Genomic DNA, 23,339 nt, shown 5'->3' with positions numbered 1-23,339 from the left:
ATGGCTCACAAGTCAGGTCTAAGCATCACTCTTTGAAATCCTTTAATTTAATTTAACCACTCCCTTGTTCCTTTCTCACTCTATCAAACATCTTGAACGGTTTATACCAGCTTTCCTCATATCTTCTTATCCAAATCTTCCTCAACTTCGGAGGGCCTAATTTCATTCAGTCATTCATTCAACCAGTATTAAGCATTCCAGGAACTGTGCAAGGAACCAGAGAGCACTGAACAAAACTTAGTCCCTGCCCTCAGGACTAACGCTTCAGTGAATTTAAAAATACTAGTAAGTAAACAAGAGTGAAATACTATGTTTGTTCTTTGGAAAAAAAAAAATAAATCATGGTAAAGAGATACAGAATAATGTAGGGCTATGGTGGTGACCAGAGTCCTTGAGTGGTGCAATGGGTTAAGCCCTCAGCTACTAACCGAAAAGACTGGCAGTTCAAATCCACCCAGAGCCACCTCGAAAAAAAGGCCTGGTAATCTATTTCCAAAAGCTCACAGCCACTGAATACACTATGAAGCACAATTCTACTCTGAAACACATGAGGTTGCCATGAGTCGAAACTGACTCAAAGGCAACTGGATGGTGGTGACTTTAACACAGAATGGTCAGAGAAGGTCTTTCTGTGGAGAATCTGAGCAGGGCCCTGCAGAGGGCCCATGAGTCACAAGATGGCGGGGTGGGGTGAAGATGGATACAGACAGAGGGAACAGCAAAGGCAGAAGCCCAGAGGAAGCTCATAGTTGGAAATGCATAAGGAACAAGAAGTCAGTATAGCTGGTAAGGAGCAAGGGGAAAGGCTGCAGAGGCCAGATCTTGTGGAGCTCTGTGAGCTGTGGTGAAGGGTTTAGCTTTTATCTGACTTGTGATGGAAAACTACATCCATAGAAGAGGGTAAAATGCAAAGGTCACTAAAGGTCCCTGTCATGGATTGAATTCTCTTCTCCGAAAAATACGTGTATCAATTTGGCTGGGCCATGATTTCCAGCGTTGGGTGGCTGTCCTCCATTTTGATAGTAATTTTATGTGAAAGAGGACTAGGGTGAAATTGTAACACCCTTACCCAGGTCGCATTCCTGATTCAATGTAAAGGGAGTTTCCCTGGGGTGTGGCCTGCAACACCTTTTATTTTTCAAGTGAAAAACAGAAAGGGAAGCAGCAGAGAGGTAGGGAACCTCGTACCACCAAGAGAGCAGCTCTGGGCACAGAGCCTGTCCTTTGGACCTGAGGTTCCTGCACTGAGATGCTTCCAGAACAAGGAAAGACTGATGACAAGGACCTTCCTCCAGAGCTGACAGAGAGAGAAAGCCTTCCCCTGGAGTTGATGCCCTGAATTTAGACCTGTAGCCTACTAGACAGTGAAGGAATAAATTTCTCTCTGTTAAAGCCATTCACTTGTGGTATTTCTGTTGTAGCCGCACCAGATGACTAAGACAGTCCTGTACAGGCAAAAGCCACTGGCCTTTTCTCCTTGTTCATGCTCTTGGACTTCTGAAGTACACAACTTTTAACTGCCTCTTCCCTTTTGAAACTCTTTCTTCCCTGGACTTTATTAAAATACATTCTCTAGATTCTCCTACCCCCACTGACCAATTTTTCTCTAATTCTTTTCTTAACTCCTCCTAAATACAGGTTTCCTCAAATTTCAATCTTTGATCTTCTGCTCTTCTTTTATCTTTGGGAAATGTACCCCTCTCAGGCTTTGATTGGGATGCCCTGGGCGGTGCAAACAGTTAACGCACTCACCTGCTAAACGAACAGTTAGAGATTAGAGTTCACCCAGAGACACCTCAGAAGAAAGGCCATCTACTTCTGAAAGGTCATGGCCACTGAAAACCGTGTGGAGCACAGTTCTACTACGACACACACGGGTCGACACGACACACACGGGTCAACACGAGTGAGGGGGGACTCCACAGCAGCCGGTACTGGCACTCAGGTTTGATTACCTCTAGCACTGACCCCCATCTTAATTTCAGCCCATTTTCTCACTACCAAAAGGACATTCAGATGTCATTTTAAACCCCAAATACTAAGATCATCGTCCCCATATATTAGCTTGCCTTTCAAATATAATATCTCTATTTCTATACATGGTAGACCATTTTCTCAGTCACCAATAGCTGAAGATTTGGAGTGAGTCAATATTGATTCCTCATTCCTTTCCATCCATCCTATCAAATTAATCATTTAATTCCTCCTTCAAAATGTCCCTTCCTTCCCATTTCCTCTACCAGCTCAGCCCTTTCCACCTCACTCCTGATTAACTGCAATAACCTCTCTGTGGTATTCCTTGCTTTGTGACATTACTTCCTCTTTATTGTATTCTTCTACATTATTCACCCTAAAGCATAACTCTGATTACGATACTCCTCTTGTCTTGGCTAAAGAGTTAAACCCAAACTCCCTATCCAAGTAGTCAGAGCCCTTTTTAATATGGTTTCACCTTACCCTCCTGACTCCCTAGTCTGTCATCATGTCCTGACTGCCATTCCCCCATCATCTTCAATCTACTCCCTCTCCCCTCCGCCTGGCTGCATCCCTTTTCACCATAACATCCCGCTTAAGTCCGTCAATATCCACAACATTCATTTCATCCCGCCTCACTCTTGTTAGATATATGGATTTTAAAAAATTGAGGTAAAAAATACTGCTACACTGTTGAATTCTGAAAGAAATACAGACAATGCCCCTTTTAGGAATTGGACTTTTCCACAGGGGTGGCTTTTCACTTATGTTTTGTAATTTTTTGTTTCTTCAACTGTACTAACAGTAGAGGTTGTACATACCCCCCTGCCTACCTAGCATAGTGCTTTATATACAGCAACAGCTTCACAATTAGAGTTAAGCTTTCCCATTTTCCCGCACTGAACTGATTTCACTAGCAAATCTACCACAGAAGTACAATTCAGTGAGGCCTTCTATCAAGGTTTTGTTTGTGTTTAACTTTCTGAATATAATGTTTGGGACCTTTGGCTACACACTGGAATCATCACGAGAGCTTTAAAAATGTTCTAGGCTTCTCCTCCGAACAATAAAATCAGAGTCTCTGAGGGGCAGGATTCAGGCATCAGGACTGTCTAAGCTCCCCTGGAGATTATGACGTGCAGCTGCAGATGAAACCTTCCCAGAGGAAAGTAAGGCCTCGGAGGTTAACTTCCTAAGGACACGAAAGTTACTTCCTAAGAAACGCGGAAATGATTTAAGGCTTCAGGATACCTCTACATTGTCTTCAGTTATACTAAGCTAATTTCCAGGCTAGTTGAAAACGTTTTTAATCCCAGGGATGTCATTCATCTTTACAGTGAAGTGAATTAATAAGGACAAGTTGGCTATATTTAAAAATGTAAAGTCAGCAGCATCACCCTCTTCCCTATTAGGATGCCTCCAAAAAGTTCTCATTCAGAATTGTTCTGAGATGGTTTGAAAATGGGTACAATTCAAGCAACTAAGAGCCAAAATGCAAAAACAGCCCAATGTCATCAAGTAAAACCACCACCTCATGCCAGGGACTGAAAACTCTCCTAGCTCTAACATTTTATTAGTGGTGGCTGAAAGGTATTGCCTTCCATGTCTCTCATGCAGTTCCTTGCACATATTAGCTAGATGAATAAATGTACACACAAACAGATGGAAGAAGGCATGGAAGAGAGGGGAAGCACTGAAAGCCTGGTGACAGTATCACCGTCTTTCACTGTAAGTAAACGAATGTAGCTGTTGACTTTCTGCCACCCCGGCCCTCCCAGGTTCCCAGCCTTCTCAGATAGATCAGTTTTAAGAAGTACATATGAAAACTGAGAATCTGGAAACCAACTCTCTGTGCCTGGTAGCCTTTAGGAAACACGTGTCCCTCCATTAGTTCACGTCTCATAGTGGTGATCACTGGCCTAAAAACTCTTCCCAGTGAATCCATCCACTTCTTTGGCCTTGGGTAACCTCCTTATATAGTTCTCCGATCTTTAAATCCAACCCTGGTCTCTCTTCTCTGTTAAGAACTCTATTTTGACTGCCTTCTGCATATTTCCACTTGTGTATCTTACGTGTATCTCAACTCAGAATGTCTTAAACTGAACTCTCCATCAATATTCTATCTATATCTGCTTTCTTGATGAATGACACCTAAGTTGTCCCAGTCAAAAACCTGATAGTCGCCCTAAACTTCTCTCTTTCTCCCTCAATCCCTATATCTAATAGTAGAGACTATCAGCTCTGTAACAAGCACTTGATCGGCTGCTAACCTAAAGGTTGGCTGTTTGAACCCAACCATCTCCAAGGAAGACAGTGCAGGCGGACTGCTTCCGTAGAGATTACTGCCAAGAAAACCCCATGGGGCAGTTCTACTCTGTAACATGTGGGTTCGCCGTTGAGTCACGCCAGCTGGTAACAGTATCAGCTCTGTGTTCTCTCTCACATGTTCCCCTTCCTTCACTTCTGCTTTAGTTCAGGTCCTCATCGTGTCTCAACTGGACCTCTACGACAGTTGTTGTTAGGTGCCCTGGAATGGCTGCTGGCTCATAGCGACTCTATATACAACAGAACAAAACGCTGCCAGGTCCTGTGCCATCCTCACAATCATTGCCATGTTTGCGCACATTGTTGCAGCCACTGTGTCAAACCATCTCACTGATGTGACCCCTCACTTTATCAAGCATGACATCCTTCTGGGACTGGTCCCTTCTGGTAACAGTCCAAAGTACATGAGACAAAGTCTCGCCACCCTTGCTTCTAAGAAGCATTCTGGTTGTACTTCTTTCAAGACGGATTTGTCTGTTCTCCAGGCAGTCCGTGGTATACAGAACAAATAAATTTCCCATGGTCAGACTCTCCCTTATAAATATAAATCTTGATGTGCCACTTTCTTCCTCAACTAACATCCAACGGAGCTTTTGAGTCTAACTTTCTGCCTCTGGCCCCATGCGTCCCACACTGCAGCCATGCCCAACTCTGCTATTCCCAGCTCTTGCATGTGGTGTGCCTTCCACCAGGAGTGCCCTTTCTCTCATGTCCAGCTGATATATCCCTAGCATCTAAGATTTCATGCAAACCTCACTTCCTCTATTTCCATTTCCAAACTACACACAGGTAGGCTTCCCCCTTCTGTGTTTCCCAAGTACTACACTGTTTTTAGGAGCCCTAGTGGCACAAAGGCTAAGAGGTCAGGCTGCTAATCAAAAGGTCGGCAGTTTGAATCCACCAGTCACTCCTCAGAAATGCTACAGGGCAGTTCTACTCTGTTCCATAGGGTCGCTATGAGTCGGAATCAACTCAATGGCACACAGGAACAACACACTGTTTTTGTGGCTTTTTATAATCATGTTGTAATTGTTCAATTTTGGGGGGATCTCCCCAGGGAGCCTCTTCAATCATGCCTTCCTCAAGTATTTATTGAGCACCCTCTATGTGTCAGGCCATCTTGCTATGGGGAATATAGCAGTGGAAAACACAAAGTCTCTGTTCTCATGGGGCTCATAGTTTAGTATGGGAAATTAAAGTAGATAAACATAAATTAATTTTATAGAAAAAGTCAAGTAGTGGTAGAAGAAAAAATAAAGCAGGAAACACAGTTGTTTTGTGGAAACTGTGGTTGAAGAAGTCCTCTTGTACTGGATATTTGAGAACAAACCTGATAAAAGTGAGATAGAGAGCCATGCAGAGAACTAGGAAAGGGTATCCAAGGGGGGAGTGTGATACAGGCAGAAGGGTAAGTGTGAAGGGTTCCTTGGAGACTTATTCATCTTTTTATACCCTATCACTACCCAGAGCCTGGCAAAAGTACAATAAAATATTGGGTGAATTAGTGCTGAGCACATGGTCTAATAAGGATATCACTCCATTTCACTTCCTAGAGGAAAAATATCCAAACTATAGTAAGCACTGTATTTCCCTGCCAAGAATATCCTAACACATAACTGTCTTTTAAGGCAGCTTCTCAACAATGTCATTCCTCAACAATCCCTTCCATCTGTACTCTTATAGCACCTCAATTTTACTTCCTCTGTAGTACATATAGGAAACTCTGGTGGTGTAGTGGTTAAGAGCTACGGCTGCTAACCAAATGGTCAGCAGTTCGAATTCACCTGGAGCTCCTTGGAAACCCTATGTGGCAGTTCTACTCTGTCCTTTAGGGTTGCTATGAATCAGAATTGACTTGACGGCAACAGGGTTAGGTTTGTGGTACATATAAGGAGCCCTGGGGGCGCTGTGGTTAAGCGCTCCACTGCTAACCAAATGATCAGCAGTTCAAACCCACCAGCATCTCCATGAGAGAAACGTGTTAATCTCTTCCGTAAAACTTACGGCCTACGTTAAGACAACACACAATACAGGAGAGGTCAGCACAATTGGACTAAACCAAAAACAAATAAGTTTCCTAATAAACTGAATGCTTCGAAGGCCAGTGTAGCAGGGGCAGGGGTTTGGGGACCATGGTTTCAGGGGACATCTAAGTCAATTGGCATAATAAAATCTATTAAGAAAACACTCGGTATCCCACTTTGGAGAGTGGTGTCTGGGGTCTTAAAAGCTAGCAAGCGGCCATCTAAGATGCATCAATTGTTCTCAACCCACCTGGATCAAAGGAGAATGAAGAACGCCAAAGACACAAGGTAATTATGAGCCCAAGAGACAGAAAGGGCCACATAAACCAGAGACTACATCAGCCTCAGACCAGAAGAACTAGATGGTGCCTGGCTACAACCGATGACTGCCCTGACAGGGAACACAACAGTCAATCCCTGAGGGAGCAGGAGAGCAGTGGGATGCAGACCTCAAATACTCATAAAAACACCAGGCTTAATGGTCCATCTGAGACTAGAAGGACCCCAGAGGTCATGGTCCCCAGACCTTCTGTTAGCCCAAGACAGGAACCATTCCCAAAGCCAACTCTTCAGATAGGGATTGGACTGGACTGTGGAACAGAAAATGATACTGGTGAAGAGTGAGCTTCTTGGCTCAAGTAGACTCATGAGACTATGTGGGCAGCTCCTGTCTGGAAAAGAGTTGAGAGGGCACGGGGGGTCAGAATCTGGCCAAATGGACACGAAAATAGAGACTAGAGGGAAGGACTGTGCTGTCTCATTAGAGGGAGAGCAACTAGGACGGCAGTGGTATATAAATTTTTGTATGAGAGACTGGCTTGGTTTGTAAACTTCCACTTAAAGCACATTAAAAATTAAAAAAAAAAAAAAAATCACAGCCTAGAAACACTGTGGGGCAGTTCTACCCTGTACTAAGGTCTCTATGAGTCAGAATTGACTCCATGGCAATGGGTTTGGGTTTTTTTGTGGTAAATATCACACACTGCATTGTATTGCAAATATTTGTATATTGATATCATCATCCCTCAAATTCTTAAGTACCCAGATCATATCTTTCTTACACAATTCTGTTCTTCACACAGAATCTAGCTCAGGGACTTACACATAAGAATGCCCCCAAAGGGGCTGGATGAACCCCTAAAACTACTGTCCTGAGATAATTTTAAAACTTAAACCAAAAATATCCCCTGAAATCTTCGTAAAACCAAACAATAGTTTACCTTAGTCAAAAATGTCTGCCTTGAGCATTATGCTCTTTTAAGATCTATACCGGATCAAAGCAACAACAACGTTAGAGGGCAGTTAGTTTATGTTAATGGAGGAGGAACAACTCAGAAAAGGACGGTTAGAATGGTTGCACAACTTGAAGAATGTAATAATGTCACTTAATTGTACATGTAGAAACGGGTGAATGGGTGTATGTTTTACTCTCTTCACAACAACAAAATGAATGCCCCCAAAGGAGCGACTGGATAAATCTCTAACTTGATTAACAAAATCTTCATAAAGGCCACATCCCACCAAGCACCTTCACAAGGTAAGCAAGAGAGTAAACCTCTCTTTCCATGAGGCTTATTAGTACAGTTGCCAAAAAGGTTTTCATAATTACCTTTTATAATGCTGTCTCATGGGTCCCTTAATACTTTTTTCTGCTGCCGAATGGGGAGGTCAGTCAAGTTCTCACGGGAATTTTGAAGCCTAAACGAACGTTTAATAGCTGGAGGAGGACGGGGTGCAGGGGGTGGGGAGGTATAGGATAGGGATCAGGCATGAACAGTGGAGGTGATTTGTGTGGCTCGCAGGCCACACCCTGTTAATAGATGCTTTTTCCTTCCTCACAAGCTGCCTCCACCTTTCCTTAATCGAACCTTTATACTAACTTTCTCTGCTCTCTTCCAAGTGCCGATAAACTAGCCAAAAAATAAAATAAAAGGAGGGAGAGAAAAAATATAGAATTTCGTTTTTTAGAAAAGAAAAACCTTATTATGAGTCCCACGATACGGGGTAAAGTATCAACAGTTAAAACACTGTCCTCAGCTGTAAGTCTGCGGCAATGACTAGTGCCTAAAAAAATTATATGCCAAATCCCAGGATCTGGTACATCTCCTCCCACTAATAAAAACAAATTCCCTTCTAACTCACTGCAAACAGTCCCAGGAAATGCAGGCCAGGTAAGATATGGAAACGACGATTTCATGTGATTTTTAGGGGAGTAGGAAAAGGACAGGTAAAGCTATCTCCCAATGCGCCTCAAAGCAAGGGCTCTTTAAAGAATCTGTACTCCTGACTACCCCCATCCACTCCACGTGCCCCTTTAACTCCCCACTATGGTCCTCACGCTCGCCCAAAGGCCCCGATTGCTTGCTTCGTTACCTGGTCACTAAGGCTCGTGGCTTTGGCAAAACTATGCAGCAGAAGTGCCGGCCGGCAAAGAAAGGGTGCGAGCAGAGGGCGCCGAACCTTCGGGCCGCTGGTACCACTTTAGCAAAAGCGCGCTCCGCCCTCCACGCGGCCCCGGAACCGCGTTAGGATTCCAACCAACTAGCCCCGCCCACCCCTTAGCTAAGCCCCACCCCCTGAGCCAAGAGTTTTTTAGCCCTTGGCAGGCGCCGTAGTCGCCGTCTAACCGGTTGGCCTGACTCCGTGCCGCATGAGAGTGAGCATTGAGACGCGTTGGGGGTGGACAGGCCTGGTGCAGCCTCCCACAGCTCAGTCTCTGCAGTCAGACCCCCCGGGGTGGGGAAAGTATCTCTTGTGCAGTGGCTCCCGTGCTGCGGTTGCACAGGCTACTACTGCTCCTGCGCCCGAGTGCGGCTAGTGCTGCCCCCGCGCTCTGCTGACCTGGCGGGAGGGGCCCCACCTCCTCCTACCTCTCCCCCTGCACCTCCCTGCATCCTCCGCCCCTCGCTCTGCGCCTGCTCCCAGGCTGCGGGCAGACAGCGCCACAACCGCCGCAGAGTCGCGGGTCTGGCCACAGTGCAGGAGGTACACACGCCCACACCTACCTCGCCCGGCCGCACCCCTGCCCAGGATGTCGGCGCTCGAGTGGTATGCCCACAAGTCCCTGGGCGACGGTATCTTCTGGATTCAGGAACGCTTCTACGAGTCGGGCAACCGGGCCAACATCTGGCTAGTGCGCGGCTCGGAGCAGGACGTGGTGATCGACACCGGCTTGGGGCTGCGCAGTCTTCCTGAATACCTGTATTCCTCCGGCCTCCTGCAGGACCGCGGGGCCAAGGACGAAGCAGAACGCCGGCCTCTGCTAGCGGTGGCCACACACGTGCACTTCGACCACTCCGGCGGCCTCTACCAGTTTGACCGGGTAGCTGTGCACCACGCTGAGGCCGAGGCTCTGGCTCGCGGGGACAACTTTGAAACGGTGACATGGCTGTCCGACAGCGAAGTGGTGCGAGCGCCCAGCCCTGGCTGGAGGGCCAGGCAGTTCCGAGTGCAGGCGGTGCAGCCCACCCTCATCCTGCAGGATGGTAATGAGTCCCCCCATGGGCGCGCGCTGTCTAATTGAGAGAGGGGATGTCCGAGGGATGCATGTTGCAGACCTGCATGGCTGTAATGGGGGCTCGTTTTAGCACACCACAGAAACGCCATTTCTGTTTTAGCTTTCCCCGAGTAAATGCCCACCTTTCCAGAGCCACGGCAATCACAGTCTTCCCTACCTGAGACCAGCTTTGGCCCCTTGAAGCGGTTCCTAGAAGGGCGGTGAAAACCGATCCCACCCCCTAGTCAGTTTCTTGTGTCATGAATAGTGGTAAGACTACGGGGACTTGTGACTGAGGCTTTCCCATTCCTTTTCCAGGCACCTTTCTGACATTTCTGGGTGTTTTTGTAGCTAGAAGACTTCCAACGAATGACACCTCACAAAGTGCGTGTCATGCTCTATGCTTTTGAGAAACGCTGACTTTATCTGTTCGGTCACCACCTAGTACGAGCAATTTCCACCTGTAGGCTTAGAAAGCTGTCAGAGTGCAGAGGTTCCAATCTGATCATGCAACCCTACCTTCCAGATTTCTAATCTTGCTGTTGCCTCACTAGAGAAAAAGCTTGATTGTAAACATAAGGGTAGAATATGCTTTGAGTCTTGTGTTAAGATAGATATCTGTTGTGGTCGAAAGCAAAATTCGAGAAGGATTAATAAGGAGATTGCTTCTGGTGGTGGTGGAGTATGTAGCCTAATGCATAGATAGTCCTAGTTCTCTTTGGCTCTGTGAAGGACGGAATAGGATTCAGAGAAAAACTCATGGAATAAAACACAGTAAGGCCCCAACCTGTTCCCACCCTCAGGAATTAAATACTTGAGGTAATTGGCCACAGGAGCAATATCTGGCATATTAATTTCCTTTTTTATTTTTAAATACTTTTTTTTTAATCTCATTTTATCCTTAACATATTCGAAGTGAAAAACACTGGCATCCAATAAAATGACTTGCCTAAGATCCACAAAACAAAATAGTGACAAAAGCTAGGATTTGAACCAAGGTACAATAGATGAAAGCGTGCAGAACATACATAAATCCTACCACAGAAATATTATAATTCTGAGTAGGATGCGAAACCTTTTCTTTTCACTTTGACACCATCGTTACTAATGAGTCGAAATAAACTTGACAGTAGCAGGTTTGGTGTTTTGGTGTGTGAGGTAGAAAAAATCCAGCTGCTGAAGTACAGTAAGGTACTAAAGCTCATTTTATGACCAAACAATATCACAAAAAATGAAATAACACAAAAACCAGTTTATCTTATGGACAGGGTTTTGATCATCTCAGATGCTAAAAAAATAGAAAGGAAAATTAACATCTCATTCCCCCACTAAAAAGTTTTTTCATCGAAGAACTGATTTAGATGGGGGAATCTTATGTTACCTGACATTATGAGGCACAGGAGAAATACATTTACATTAAATTTACTTTTGGTTCTTGTATTTCTCGATATAATTAATACTTTCAGAGGTAAGATTTCGGCACAGTTGATGGGTATGCAGACTCAGTTCTGGCACTCACAACAAAAAATATTTACATTAGTATTAAAATATATTTGAATTGTTCTGAAGATTACTTTTGATCCTATGCCAGCAATGGGAAATCAAGGATAAAAAAATGATAGGGATTATTGTTTTATAGATGAAGAAAATCTGTTGCCATCCAGATGGTTCTGAGTCATAGCAACCCTCTAGGACAGAATAGAGCTGCCCCATGTGGTTTCCAAGCAGCGGCTAGCAGATTCAAACTGTTGACCTTTTAGTTAGCAGCTGAGCTCTTAACCACTGTGCCACCAGGGCCCCTATAGAGGAAGAGAGAGTTTAAAACAGGCCTGACTATTGTGCCTGAGATCACATAGCCAGTTTGGGAAAGAGTTGGAACTAGAACCTAGTTCCCATTAGAACCTAAAATCCCAGTACGTGGTATAATCAGTGTTTTGGAGGTGTAAAGAGACTGCAAGCTACTTGTGTGACACTTTAAGCCTTTTTAAAGTGTGAAAGAAAGCTTAATATTTACCGAACGCTTTCAAGACGATAATACTGTGTTATCAAAAGTTGTTTTTCTTTGGGAGTCAGAAGCCTCACTCTCTGACACACTCCTCCCCCATTGCCATTGAGTTGATTCTGACTCATAGTGACCCTACAGGACAGAGTAGAATTGTCCCATAGAGTTTCCAAGGAGTGCCTGGTGGATTCGAACTGCTGACCTTTTGGTTAGCAGCCGTAGCCCTTAACCATTATGCCACCAGGGTTTCCTCACCCTCTCAAGCAGTACCTGATTTCCTCTCTTCTTAGGATATTACTTTCCTGTATCTTCTAAATGATGTGGTCTGCTAACTTGTTATTAACAGACTCCACATGCCTAGAAGGAGATATAAAACATTTATATTAAAAGTTCATACACAGTTACATACTCGTACTCAAAGAGCTCTTAAGATAAGGTCTTCATTGCTTTGGTTAGAATACAAGGAGATGGAATTCATTTTTTTTTTTCCTTAATTACTTTTCATTTAGTGCACTGTTTGTCGTGGGGAATGATAAATCTGTATTCTGTATCACTGATCCAAAAGTTGTCTCGTAAACGAGGTAGCTACAAGGAGTACGAGGGAGAAAATAGCCATATCACTAAAGTCGTTATTTTTGTCAGAAAAACAACTCACCTTGTTAGTAGTTGTCTTAGTCAACTAGTGCTGCCATAACAGAAATACCACAAGTGGATGGCTTTAACAAAGAGAAATTTATTTCCTCACAGTAAAGTAGGCTAAAAGTCTAAATTCAAGGCGTTAGCTCCAGGGGAAGGCATCCTTTCCCTGTCAGCTCTGAAAGAAGGTCCTTGTCCTCAATTTTCCCATGGTCGAGGAACTTCTCAGGCGCAGGTACCCCGGGTCCCAAATGATGTGCTTTGCTCCTGGTGCTACTTTCTTGATGGTATGAGGTCCCCAACTCTCTGCTTGCTCTCTTTCCTTTTATCTCTTAGACATAAAAGGTGGTACAGCCCACACCCCAGGGAAACTCCCTTTATATTGGATCAGGGAAGTGACCTGAGTAAGAGTGGTGTTACAATCCCACCCTAATCCTCTTAACATAAAATTACAGTTGCAAAATGGAGGACAGCTACATGATACTGGGAATCATGGCCTAACCAAGTTGATACACACGTTTTTGGGTGGACGTAATTAAATCCATGACAGTAGTGAACTAGTATCTTCCTAAAAAAAATAGCAATATACCTTAGACTTATACGGCACACTCTTGAATGAGCACACATCATTTTACCTATTTTTTACAATATTAAAGTGACATGAAGAGTCTAGGCGTTTTTGTCTGTTTCATGTGCCTATGCAATTTACCCAGAGTCACCAAGACACTGTCTAGACCAACATTAGAATAATTGTAAATATTCTGTGTGTTAGAGAGTGGTTCTCGGTAGATTTAAATCACTTGTTGTTAGCAGCCATTTAGTTGGCCCCAACTCACGGTGACCCCATGTGCAATGGAACTAAACACTGCCTGGTCCTACGTCATTTCCATAATTGGTTGTGGATCAAACCAGTGTAATCCATGGGGTTTTCATTGGTGATTTTGGAAGGTTAAAAACAAAAAATACAGATTCCAGAATGCACATCTAATTTGGCTCCCTCCCACATCCCACCAACCATTAATAAAGGAACTGTGTTTTGTTTACTTGGCTTGTTTTAAGTATAAATCCACACTGACCGAGAGAACTATTTTGGATGCTAGAAAGCAGATGTGAGTTAGCAGTTTTATCGAGGAGAAATCAAAAGCCAGTCCAAAAAGGCCCCAAAAAATCAGGAAGTTGCAGTACCAGGTAGCTGAGTTGAGGCAAAGGGAAGGACACTAAAATAAGTAGAATTGGTTGAAAGACGTTTAAGAAGTTGTTAAAACGCTAGATTCCCTCCCCCTAAGTGAATGTCCATTCCCCACCCAGTTTCTTTTCTGAAGATAGTCAAACAGTGGGGTTTCTTTTTTTACAGCACAAATTAATTTCTCATTCAAAAATCTGTACACAAATTGTTTTGCAACATTGGTTGCAATCCCAGCAATGTATCAGCACTCTCCCCTTATCCCTTCCCTTTGTCCATTCCTCCAGTTTCCCTGTCCCATCCTGCCTTCTTATCTTTGCTTTTGGGCAGTTGCCAGTTTGGTCTTATATACTTGATGGAACTAATAAGCGCATTCCTCATGCATATTATTGTTTGTTTCATAACAGTGGGGTTTCTTGATTGAGTGGTGGCAAGCAGTATTGAGTGCAGGGGTTCAGTATGGAAAACAGGAGGAATAAGTCATGTATGTGTTCCCTGCTAGCTTTCCAGAAGAATGAGCGCCAGGCCTTTATCCCCCAGGGAGGAAATTGGAAGAATCTCATCTGGGGAATCTGCCCAATCCAAGAGCAAGATGCTAAGGTGCTGATCCAGAGTAATCCTTAAGTAAACAACCTGGCATGATCTTTCTATGGTCAAACTTAGGTTGGTAAACCCCATGCAGTGTATCTCAGGCAACCTTTTCAACACCTATTCTTAAACAGGCAATCAAGTGTTAAGAAAAATCTGAGAAAATTCTCTAACATGAGATCAAATACCAAAACAAACAGCATAAAGCAACTCAGGGTGGGGGATGGAGGGCAATAATTAATATCATCAAGGGGATAACAGAGGTAATGCATCCAAGACGTCTAAGAGACAATAGAGGGTATTTTTAAAAAAATAACCATGGGCAGAACAATATCAATAAAGAACTCTTAGAATTTAAAACATATATGAAATTACTTAATAGTAGGTCTAGAAGATAAAGTTGAAAACCCAACAGAAAGTATAGTGGATAAACAAAGATGGAGCCTAGGAGAGAAAAAGATAAGTAGAGGGCCAATTTTGAAAATACAATATCGCAATATTAACACAGACAAAATGGAGAGGAAATCATTATGGAGATAATTCAAGAAAATATCCAACAAATAAATGCTTTTCCAGTGCAAACAAATTGCATAGGAAAGGAAAAGTAATTGTACCTTAAAGTATAATATATTGAGTATTATTATGAACAAAATTATAACTCTTGAGGGATGAGAAATGTATACATTTATGGTATTGGTAGGTGGGGGTTGGGGAATAAAGAGCTAAAAATTCTTACATTTCTTGGTGAAAGTCAAGGGATACTTCTTAAAATGGAAAAGCCTAGAGGTATCAATACAGGTACAAAATCAGTAAAATATAATTGCTAAATCAGAAAAATAGAGTATAAACATTATTTAGAGATAACTACCTCTAGTAGAGATAACTGCCAGAAGAAATAGCAAAAATTGTTAGAAATGGCTGCCTCTTGGGAGCAGGGTTGGGAATAGAGCCAGAATGGGACAAATAGCTTTTTCTTAACATTGAGACCCCTTCTGTAATATTTTATTTTAAATATGTGCCTGCATTTTCTTGAATAAAAAAGGGAGATGCCAAAGTGGAAGGGGCTTAAGGCATTTGAGAATTCTGCTGAGAGGTCTAGTGTGGCTGGAGCGTGGTGATGACTGCGTCAGGGTAAGGCTGGAATATAGGCAGGAACACAAAGGACATGAGATACTATTAAGAATTTTGGCTTGTCCTAAGTGAAACAGGGACAGCCTAGTGGCATTGTGGTTAAGAGGTATGGCTGCTAACCAGAAGGGCGGCAGTTCGGATCCACCAGCCGCTTCTTGGAAACTGTGTGGGGCAATTCTACTCAGTCCTATGGGGTCCTATAGGGTGGCTATGAGTTGGCTTTGACAGAGGGCTTGACTGGAATTATATATATATGTGCACATTATCAGCTCATGGAAGGCATTTAAAGCCTTCCATGCTGATTTTTTTTTTTTTTTTTTTTTTTAAATCAAGAATGAGTGTGGGATTTTGTCAGGTGCTTCTGTAAATATTGATATGATGATGTGATTTTTCTTCTATAGCTTATTTATGCAACGGATTCCATTAATTGGTTTTCCAATGTTGAAAAAGCCTTGGTCATGATATATAATTCTTTTTATACATTGTTGGATTATATTTGCTTAATATTTTGTTGAGGATTTTTGGGTGCATCCCCATGAGAGATACTAGTCAGTCTTTATCTGATTTTGGTATGAGGGAAATACTGGCCTCGTAGAATGAGCTAGGAAGTGTCCTGTAAGGGCTCGTCTATCTCTACTGCACAGGCAGACAGGCTATGCCTCAATCTTCCAGGCAGCCATAAGACTGCCAGAATGAGGCATGTATATACCCACTGGCATCAGCCATTCCATGGGTGCTGCATTCACCTGTGATCGAGCTGGCCACATGAGACACTCTCGGTGTTGGCAAAGCAAAAGCCATTATTATTGCAAACAGTAAACAGTAACAGATTCTCAAAGGGGAACTGATAATACTTTCTCAAATTACCCATGTTCATTCTTGCTGGGCAGGCACACCTTGATTTAGGTCAGATACTATGTTCATACCACTCCTGCCTCAGGCTAATACCACGCAGCCTGGGGGGCCTACATGGCTCCTAAGGCTTCTGCTCTGCCACTGCGTCCCTCTGGGCCTTGCCTTGTCGCTGGGAAGACCTCAGAACAGGATTTCCTGAGCCACTGGCTCATTTTGTGCTACCCAGGCCCACGTGGTTCTCGCTCTTGCTGCCCTGCTATCCAGGCTGGCACTGCTCAAGGGCCTTTGTGGCTCCTGCCATGCTGCCCAGAGGTGGAGGGGAGAAGTGTTGCACAGGGCATACTCAGGCCGCTGCCCTGCATGGGTATCTTAGTCATCTAGTGCTGCTGTGACAGAAATACCACAAGTGGATAGCTTTAACAAAGAGAAATTTATTTTCTCAGAGTGTAGTAGGCTAGGAGTCCAAATTCAGGGCATCAGCTCCAGAGGAAGGCTTTCTCTCTCTGTCAGCTCTGGAGAAAGGTCCCTGTCATCAATCTTCCCCTGGACTAGGAGTGCCTCCATGTAGGAACCTCAGGCCCAAAGGACAGGCTCTGTGCCTGGAGCTGCTTTCTTGGTGGTACGAGGTTCCCTACCTCTCTGCTCCCTTCCCTTTCCTTTTATCTCATGAGAGATAAGAGGTGGTGCAGGCCACACCCCAGGGAAACTCCCTTCACATTGGATCAGGGATGTGACCTGGTTGTTACAATCCTGCCCTAATCCTCTTAACATAAAATTACAGTCACAAAATGGAGGACAAACAGAATATTTTGAATCATGGCCTAACCAAGTTGACACATATTTTGGGGGGACACAGTTCAATCCATGACAGTGGGCAAGTGTTACAGCTCTTTTGCAGCAGGCAAATCTCTGCATGGAGGGCCTCTCTCTCTCCTAGCTTTCTCTCCATGGGCCGGCAAGCCACTATAGTGATGTCTCTCTGCAGGGGCTGACCAGCCCACTGTCTCTCCATCTTCGATGTTATAGCTCTTTGTTCTGAGTCTAGGAGATTCTCAGCACAGGGACTTCAGGTCCAAAGGACACACTCCACTCCAGACTCTTCTTGATGGTGGTGAGGTCCCCCAAATAACTGGGGTTGGCCCCTTATATAAACCTAGCAGGATGACAAAATTGACCAATCCCCTAACTGAACCATAGGGGGTTCAGTCCTTTTGGGTGGATTTTTAAACCACTGTTTGCGTAGTAAATTGACCAATCCCATGCACGATTGTAGCCCAGCTAATCATTTTGTGGGCGTTACAAGACATGGTTAGAAACTGTTTCATAGCACCATATGTTCCCTCCATTTCTATTTCTGGAAGAGATTGTAGAGAATTTGTATTAATTCTTCCTGCAGTGTTTGGTAGAATTCACCACTGAAGCCATCCGGACCTGGTACTCTCTTTTTGAGAAAGTTATCAATTGCTGGTTACATTTCTATAAGGAAATATAGGCCTATTCAAGATTTTCTTTTTCTCCTGTGTGAGTTTTGGTAAATTATGTCTTTTAAGGCATTGGTCTGTTTCATCTAAATTATCAAAATTTTGTCATAGAGTTGTTTATAATATTCATTCATTACCTTTCAGTGTTCATGGAATCAGTAGTGATGACCTCGCTTTCATTTCCGATGTTGGTAATTTGTGTCTGCTCTCCTTTTTTCTTCATTAGCTTTTTGATGGAGGTTTATCCATTTTATCAGTCTCATCAGAGAATGAGCTTTTGATTTCATTTATTTTCTCTATTTGCTGTTTTCAATGTCATTGGTTTCTGCTCTGATATTATTTCTTTTCTTCTTACTTTAAGCTAAAGTACTCTTCTCGCTCTAATTTCCTGAGGTTTAGAAGCTTAGATTGAGTTTAAATTTTTCTTTTTTTCTAATATATACACTCAATCCTAGAAACATCTCTCTAAGCACTGCTTTTCCTGCATCCCACAAATTGTCTTAAGTTGTGTTTTCATTGAGTTCAAAATACTTTCTAAGTTTTACTTCGTGTTATTTAGAAGCACGTCGTTTAATCTCCAAATATTTTCTGATTTTTTCCAGCTCTCTTTGTATCGATTTGTAGTTTAATTCCATTGTGTTCTGAGAACGTACTTTGTATTATTTTAATCTTTTAAATTTGTTAAGGTGTGTTAAAATACCCTGAATATGATTTCTCTTGGTGAATTTCCATGAGTTGAGAAGCATGTGTATTCTGCTGTTATTGGATGAAGTATTTTATGAATGTCAATCAAATGCAGTTGACCAGTGGTGATGTTCAGTTCAACTGTATTCTTACTGATTTTTCACGTGCTAGAACTGGCAATTATTGACAGGGGTGTGTTGAAGTCTCCAACTCTAATAGTGGGTATGTTTATTTCTCTTGGCAGTTCTATCAGTTTTTGTCTCACATATTTTGATGCTCTGTTGTTAAGTACATACACATTAAGGATTGTTACGTTTTCTTGGAGAATTGACCCCTTTATCATTATGTGATATGCCCCTCTTTATAATCCTCCTTGCTCTGAAGCCTGTTTTGTTTGAAATTAATATAGTTACTCCAGCTTTCATTGATTAGTGTTAGCATGGTATACCTTTCTCCATTTTTCTTCATTTTAGTCTATATGTGTCTTTATTTTTAAAGTGGTTTTCTTCTAGATAACATATAGTTGGTGCCGTGGTTATCTAGTTCTGCTGTAACAGAAATACCACAAGCAGATGGCTTTAACAAACAAATTTATTCTTTCACAGTCTAGGAGGCTAGAAGTCCAAATTCAGGGTGCCAGCTCCAGAGGAAGGCTTTCTCTCTGTTTTGGCTCTGGAGGTAGGTCCTTGACGTCAGTCTTCCCTGGTTCAGATGCTTCTCAGTGCGGGGAGCACAGATCCAAAGGACGCCCTGTTTTTCTGGCTCTTGTTTCTTGGTGTTTTGAGCCCTCCCCCCCTCGCTTCTCTCTTTCATATGAAAAGAGATTGACTTGACACACAATCTGATTTTATAGATTGAGTCCTGCCTCATTAACATAACTGCTGCTAATCCCACCTTATCAGCATCATAGAGATAGTATTTACAACACAAAGGAAAATCACATCAGATGACAAAATGGTAGACAATCACACAATACTGGGAATCATGGCCTAGCCAAGTTGACATCTATTTTGGGGGGGACTCAATTCAACCCATGGCAGTTTGGTCTTGTTTTCTTAATCTACTTTGTCAGCCTCTGTCTTTTAATTGCTATATTTAGAACATTCACATATAAAGTGATTATTGGTATAGTTAGATTAATATCTACCATGTTTATAATTGTTCTCTATTTAATGCCTTTATTTTTTATCTTCTTTTTTTCCCTTTTCTGTTTTTGGCTGATAATTTTGTGTAATTCCATTTTTACTCCTTAATGTATCATTTATAATTCTTTTTAAAAAATTTTAGTGATTACACTAGAGTTTACAATATATATTTACATCTAATACCATTTCGATTTCAAATAACATTATACAACTTCATGGCTAGCACAGGTACCTTGTAACATGGTATACCCAATTCCTTCCTCCTCTCCCTTAAAGCATTGCTGTAATCATTTCACTTATTTATAAACTAAAAACACCCAATAATTGTTGCTGTTGTGCAGAAAAAACATTTAATCTACTAGATCAACTAAGAATAAGAAAATAAAATATTTTGTTTGCTTCATTTATTCCTTCTCTAATGTTCTTTCTTTATATAGATCCAAGTATCTGATCTATATTATTTTCATTCTGTCTGAAGAGCTTCTTTTAACATTTCTTGCAAAGCAGGTTGTACTGGGGAAAAATTGCCAAAATTTTTATTTGTCTGAGAAAATCTTTATTTTTCTTTCCCTTTTGAAGAATAATTTCTCCAGATAGAAAATTCTAAGGTGGTTTTGTTTTTGTTATTATGGTTGTTGTTTTTTTTTTTTTTCTTTTCACCCATGTGTTAACACTCCCAGTATTATACCACAGTCCCTTCTTGCGTGGTTTCTGAAGAGAAGTCCAATGTAATTTTTATCTTTGTTCTTCTGTGGTGGGGAAGGAGTTTTATTCTCTGGCTTGTTTCAAGATTTTCTCCATTGTCTTTGATTTTCCTGCTGTTTGAGTATGATAAACTTAGTTATAGATATTTGGGTATTTACCCTATTTGGTGTTCTCTGAGCTACCTGGATTGGTGGTTTGGTGTCTGCCAACAATTTTGGAAAATTTTCAGCTACTATTAAGTATTTTTCCTGCTCTGTTCTTTCTTGTTCTTTTGGTAGTCCAGCTGTATATTTATTATACATTTTGTAATTGTCCCACAGTTTTTCGATATTCTGTTCTGATTTTTTCATTCTTTTTATTTTCTGCATTTCAGAATAGGAAGTTTCTGTTGACGTATCTTGAAGCTCTGATTCTTTCCTTGGCTGTGTCTTGTTCACTGATGAGGCCCTCAAAGGCATTTTTCATTTCCGTTATAGTGTTTTTTATTCTTTTTATTCTTAGTTTCCATCTCTCTGCTTACATCACTCATCTCTTTTTTTCATGTTGTTAACTTTTTCCATTAGATCCCTTAGCATATTAATCATAATTATTTTAAATTCCTGGTCTGATGATTCCAAAATCTCTGCCATGTCTCTGTTTGATTCTGATGTTTACTTTGTTTCTTCAAACTGTGTTTTCTTTTTTTTCCTTTTAGCATGCATTATAATTTTTTGTTGAAAGCTGGATGTGATTTATCAGGTAGTAGAAACTGAGGCCAATAATACTTCAATGTACATTTTATGTTTATCTGGCTAAGTGTTAGACTGTGTTTAATGTATGTTGTAGGTGTCAAAGGCTGCAGTTTCCTCTGGTGTCATTGTTGTTGTCTCCTTTTCTTGTCCTTGGGTTTACCCAGAAGCTCCTTCTTAAATGGTATCTGTCTTGCAGCTCTTTCAGTTGTAGTCCACTGTTAACTATACTGGAGCCCTGTTGATGTGATTGGTGGTAACGCATTGGGGAGGTGAAGCATTCTGTAATCTTACCATAAAATTTCACTCTTTTAGTGCATCAGAGTACCTGGGCTTTAACCTTTGGAAGAGCTTTGTAGCCTACCCCCACCAATGTGATACATGTGAGCATTGGTAGTGCAGTGGTTAAGTGCACAATTGCTAACCAAGAGGTCAGCTATTCAAACCCAGCAGCTGCTCCTTGGAGAAAGATGTGTAGCAGTCTTCTCTGTAAAGATTACAGCCTTGGAAACCCTGTGGCAATTTTGCTTTGTCCTACAGGGTTGCTATGAGTTGGAATCAACTCAGTGACAATGGGTAATATGAGATAGAGCGGGTTCATACTACCCAATCGCTTTTCCCCCAGGTCAGATAAGACTCTGGCAAAGCAGTTTTCCCTGAGAGTGGGCCCCTGCCAGGGAGAACAGAATACTCTGGGCATGTTTCAAAATGGTTACTTTTCCCCTCCCCTGCTCAAAATACGAGGGGATTTTTTTTTTTTTTTTTTCTTCTAATGATATTTTGTGTTTTTGGTGAAAATTTACACAGAAAATTAGGCTCCCATTTAACAGTTTAAGTTTGGGTCACCCTACCAGGTAAAGAACTGTAAACAGTTAAGGTGCTTGCTGAAGGTAAAGGGAACACAGAATGAGTGGTGGAAGAAGGTAGTTCTAAATACCAGCTATGACCATGTGACCAGTTGCAGAAATGAGGACTGTAGTTGTTATGAGTATTTCTTCCTTATATGTGTGCATTAAAAATTTTTGTTATATTCACTTAAAAAAAGAGTCCTGGTGGCACAGTGGTTAAGCGCTCATACTGCTAATCAAACGGTCAGCAGTTCAAATCCACCAGCTGCTCCTTGGAAACGTTATAGGGCCATTCTACTCTGTCCTATAGGATCGCTTTGAGTTGGAGTCAACTCTAAGACAATGGGTTTGGTTGTTTTTGTTTAGCTTTGTTTTCACATAAAATATAAGATGTAAACAGGGCTCATGCATTTTCAGTTGTACATGTGTTGTTATTATGTTAGGCACAAGTATGACTTTATAATTGTCTTTATTTAGAGATGTATACGGATGCCAAGTTGACAAGGGGTCAACTGTGGTGGTTAACGTTGTGTGTCAACTTGGCTGAGCTCTGATTCTCAGTGGTTTGGCAGTTATGATGTAGTTTGGTAGTTATGTAATGATTTAATCACCTCCATGATGAGATCTGTTATAAGCAGCCAATCAGTTGAAAGGGAGTTTCCTTAGGGGTATAGCCTGCATCCAATATACGTGGACTTTCTGGCAAAGCTCATTGGCTTTTGCTTGCTCTGGATCCTGCAGCTGGCTTCTGTTCATCTGACCTCTGGTTCTTGGGACTTGAGCTGGCAGCTTACCTGCTGATCTTGGGATTTGTCACCCTCCACAGCTCCTGAGCCAGAGGCCTGCTATCCGACCTGCTGATCTTGGGTTCACCAGCCTCTATAGCTATGTGTGCCAGGAGAAGCCTCCAGCCTGACCCATAGAGTTGGGACTTTCCAGCCTCTACAACCACATGAGCCATTTCCTTGATGTGTGTGTATATATATATATATATATATATATATATATATATATATATATATATATGTATATGTATATGTATATGTGTGTATGCTTCATGGAGCCCTGGTAGCAGTGGTTAAGAGCTCGATTGCTAACCACAAGGTCAGCAGTTGGAATCCACCAGCCACTCCTTGGAAACCCTATGGGGCAGTTCTTCTCTCTCCCGTAGGGTCGCTATATGTCAGAAAATACTTGATGGCAATGATTTGTTGTTTTTTGGTTTTTTTTAATATGCTTCATTGGTTTTACTTCTCTAGAGAACCTAACCTAAGGCACCCCCCTTACCTTCTCATCTGTGCTTTAGGATAAATGTTGACTGTTTGGTCTCATATAGACTTTTTTTTTTTTTAAGGAGCACAATATTCATGGGTAATATTGCCTATTTCATGTGCCAGTCTGTTATTTAACTGAAAAGTGACCTCCAGGAGTAGTTTCAGTTCAGAGTTTAAAGGGTATCTCAGAATAATGGCCTCAGAGGTTCCTCTAGTCTTAACTGGTCCAGTAAGTGTAGACTTTTTAAGAATTTGAGTTT

The 23,339-nt window shown here is 42.1% G+C and overlaps 2 protein-coding genes across 8 annotated transcripts in view; one reads left to right on the top strand and one right to left on the bottom strand.

The window, feature by feature from the left end:
- POLR3G (RNA polymerase III subunit G) overlaps positions 1-8,850 on the bottom strand; it is a 47,311-nt gene extending 38,461 nt beyond the window's left edge. For 4 of the 7 annotated variants that reach the window (XM_049867421.1, XM_049867467.1, XM_049867459.1 and 1 more), the window contains exon 1: positions 8,697-8,850. The gene's annotated coding sequence lies outside the window, so the exon portion shown is untranslated. The other 3 variants (XM_049867436.1, XM_049867445.1, XM_049867428.1) reach the window with 3 other exon arrangements.
- Positions 8,851-8,962: 112 nt separating this feature from the next.
- The window catches only part of MBLAC2 (metallo-beta-lactamase domain containing 2), a 32,722-nt gene continuing 18,345 nt past the window's right edge, over positions 8,963-23,339 (top strand). The window contains exon 1 of the mRNA XM_049867413.1: positions 8,963-9,808. Coding sequence (XP_049723370.1) covers positions 9,355-9,808 — 454 coding nt within the window. The 5' untranslated portion in view covers positions 8,963-9,354. The remainder of the gene's footprint in view (positions 9,809-23,339) is intronic.

The sequence above is a fragment of the Elephas maximus genome, chromosome 2, assembly GCF_024166365.1.
Source record: "Elephas maximus indicus isolate mEleMax1 chromosome 2, mEleMax1 primary haplotype, whole genome shotgun sequence".
Taxonomy (NCBI): domain Eukaryota; kingdom Metazoa; phylum Chordata; class Mammalia; order Proboscidea; family Elephantidae; genus Elephas; species Elephas maximus.
The sequence above is the reverse complement of the archived record's forward strand: the minus strand, read 5'-3'. Positions and strand labels throughout refer to the sequence as shown.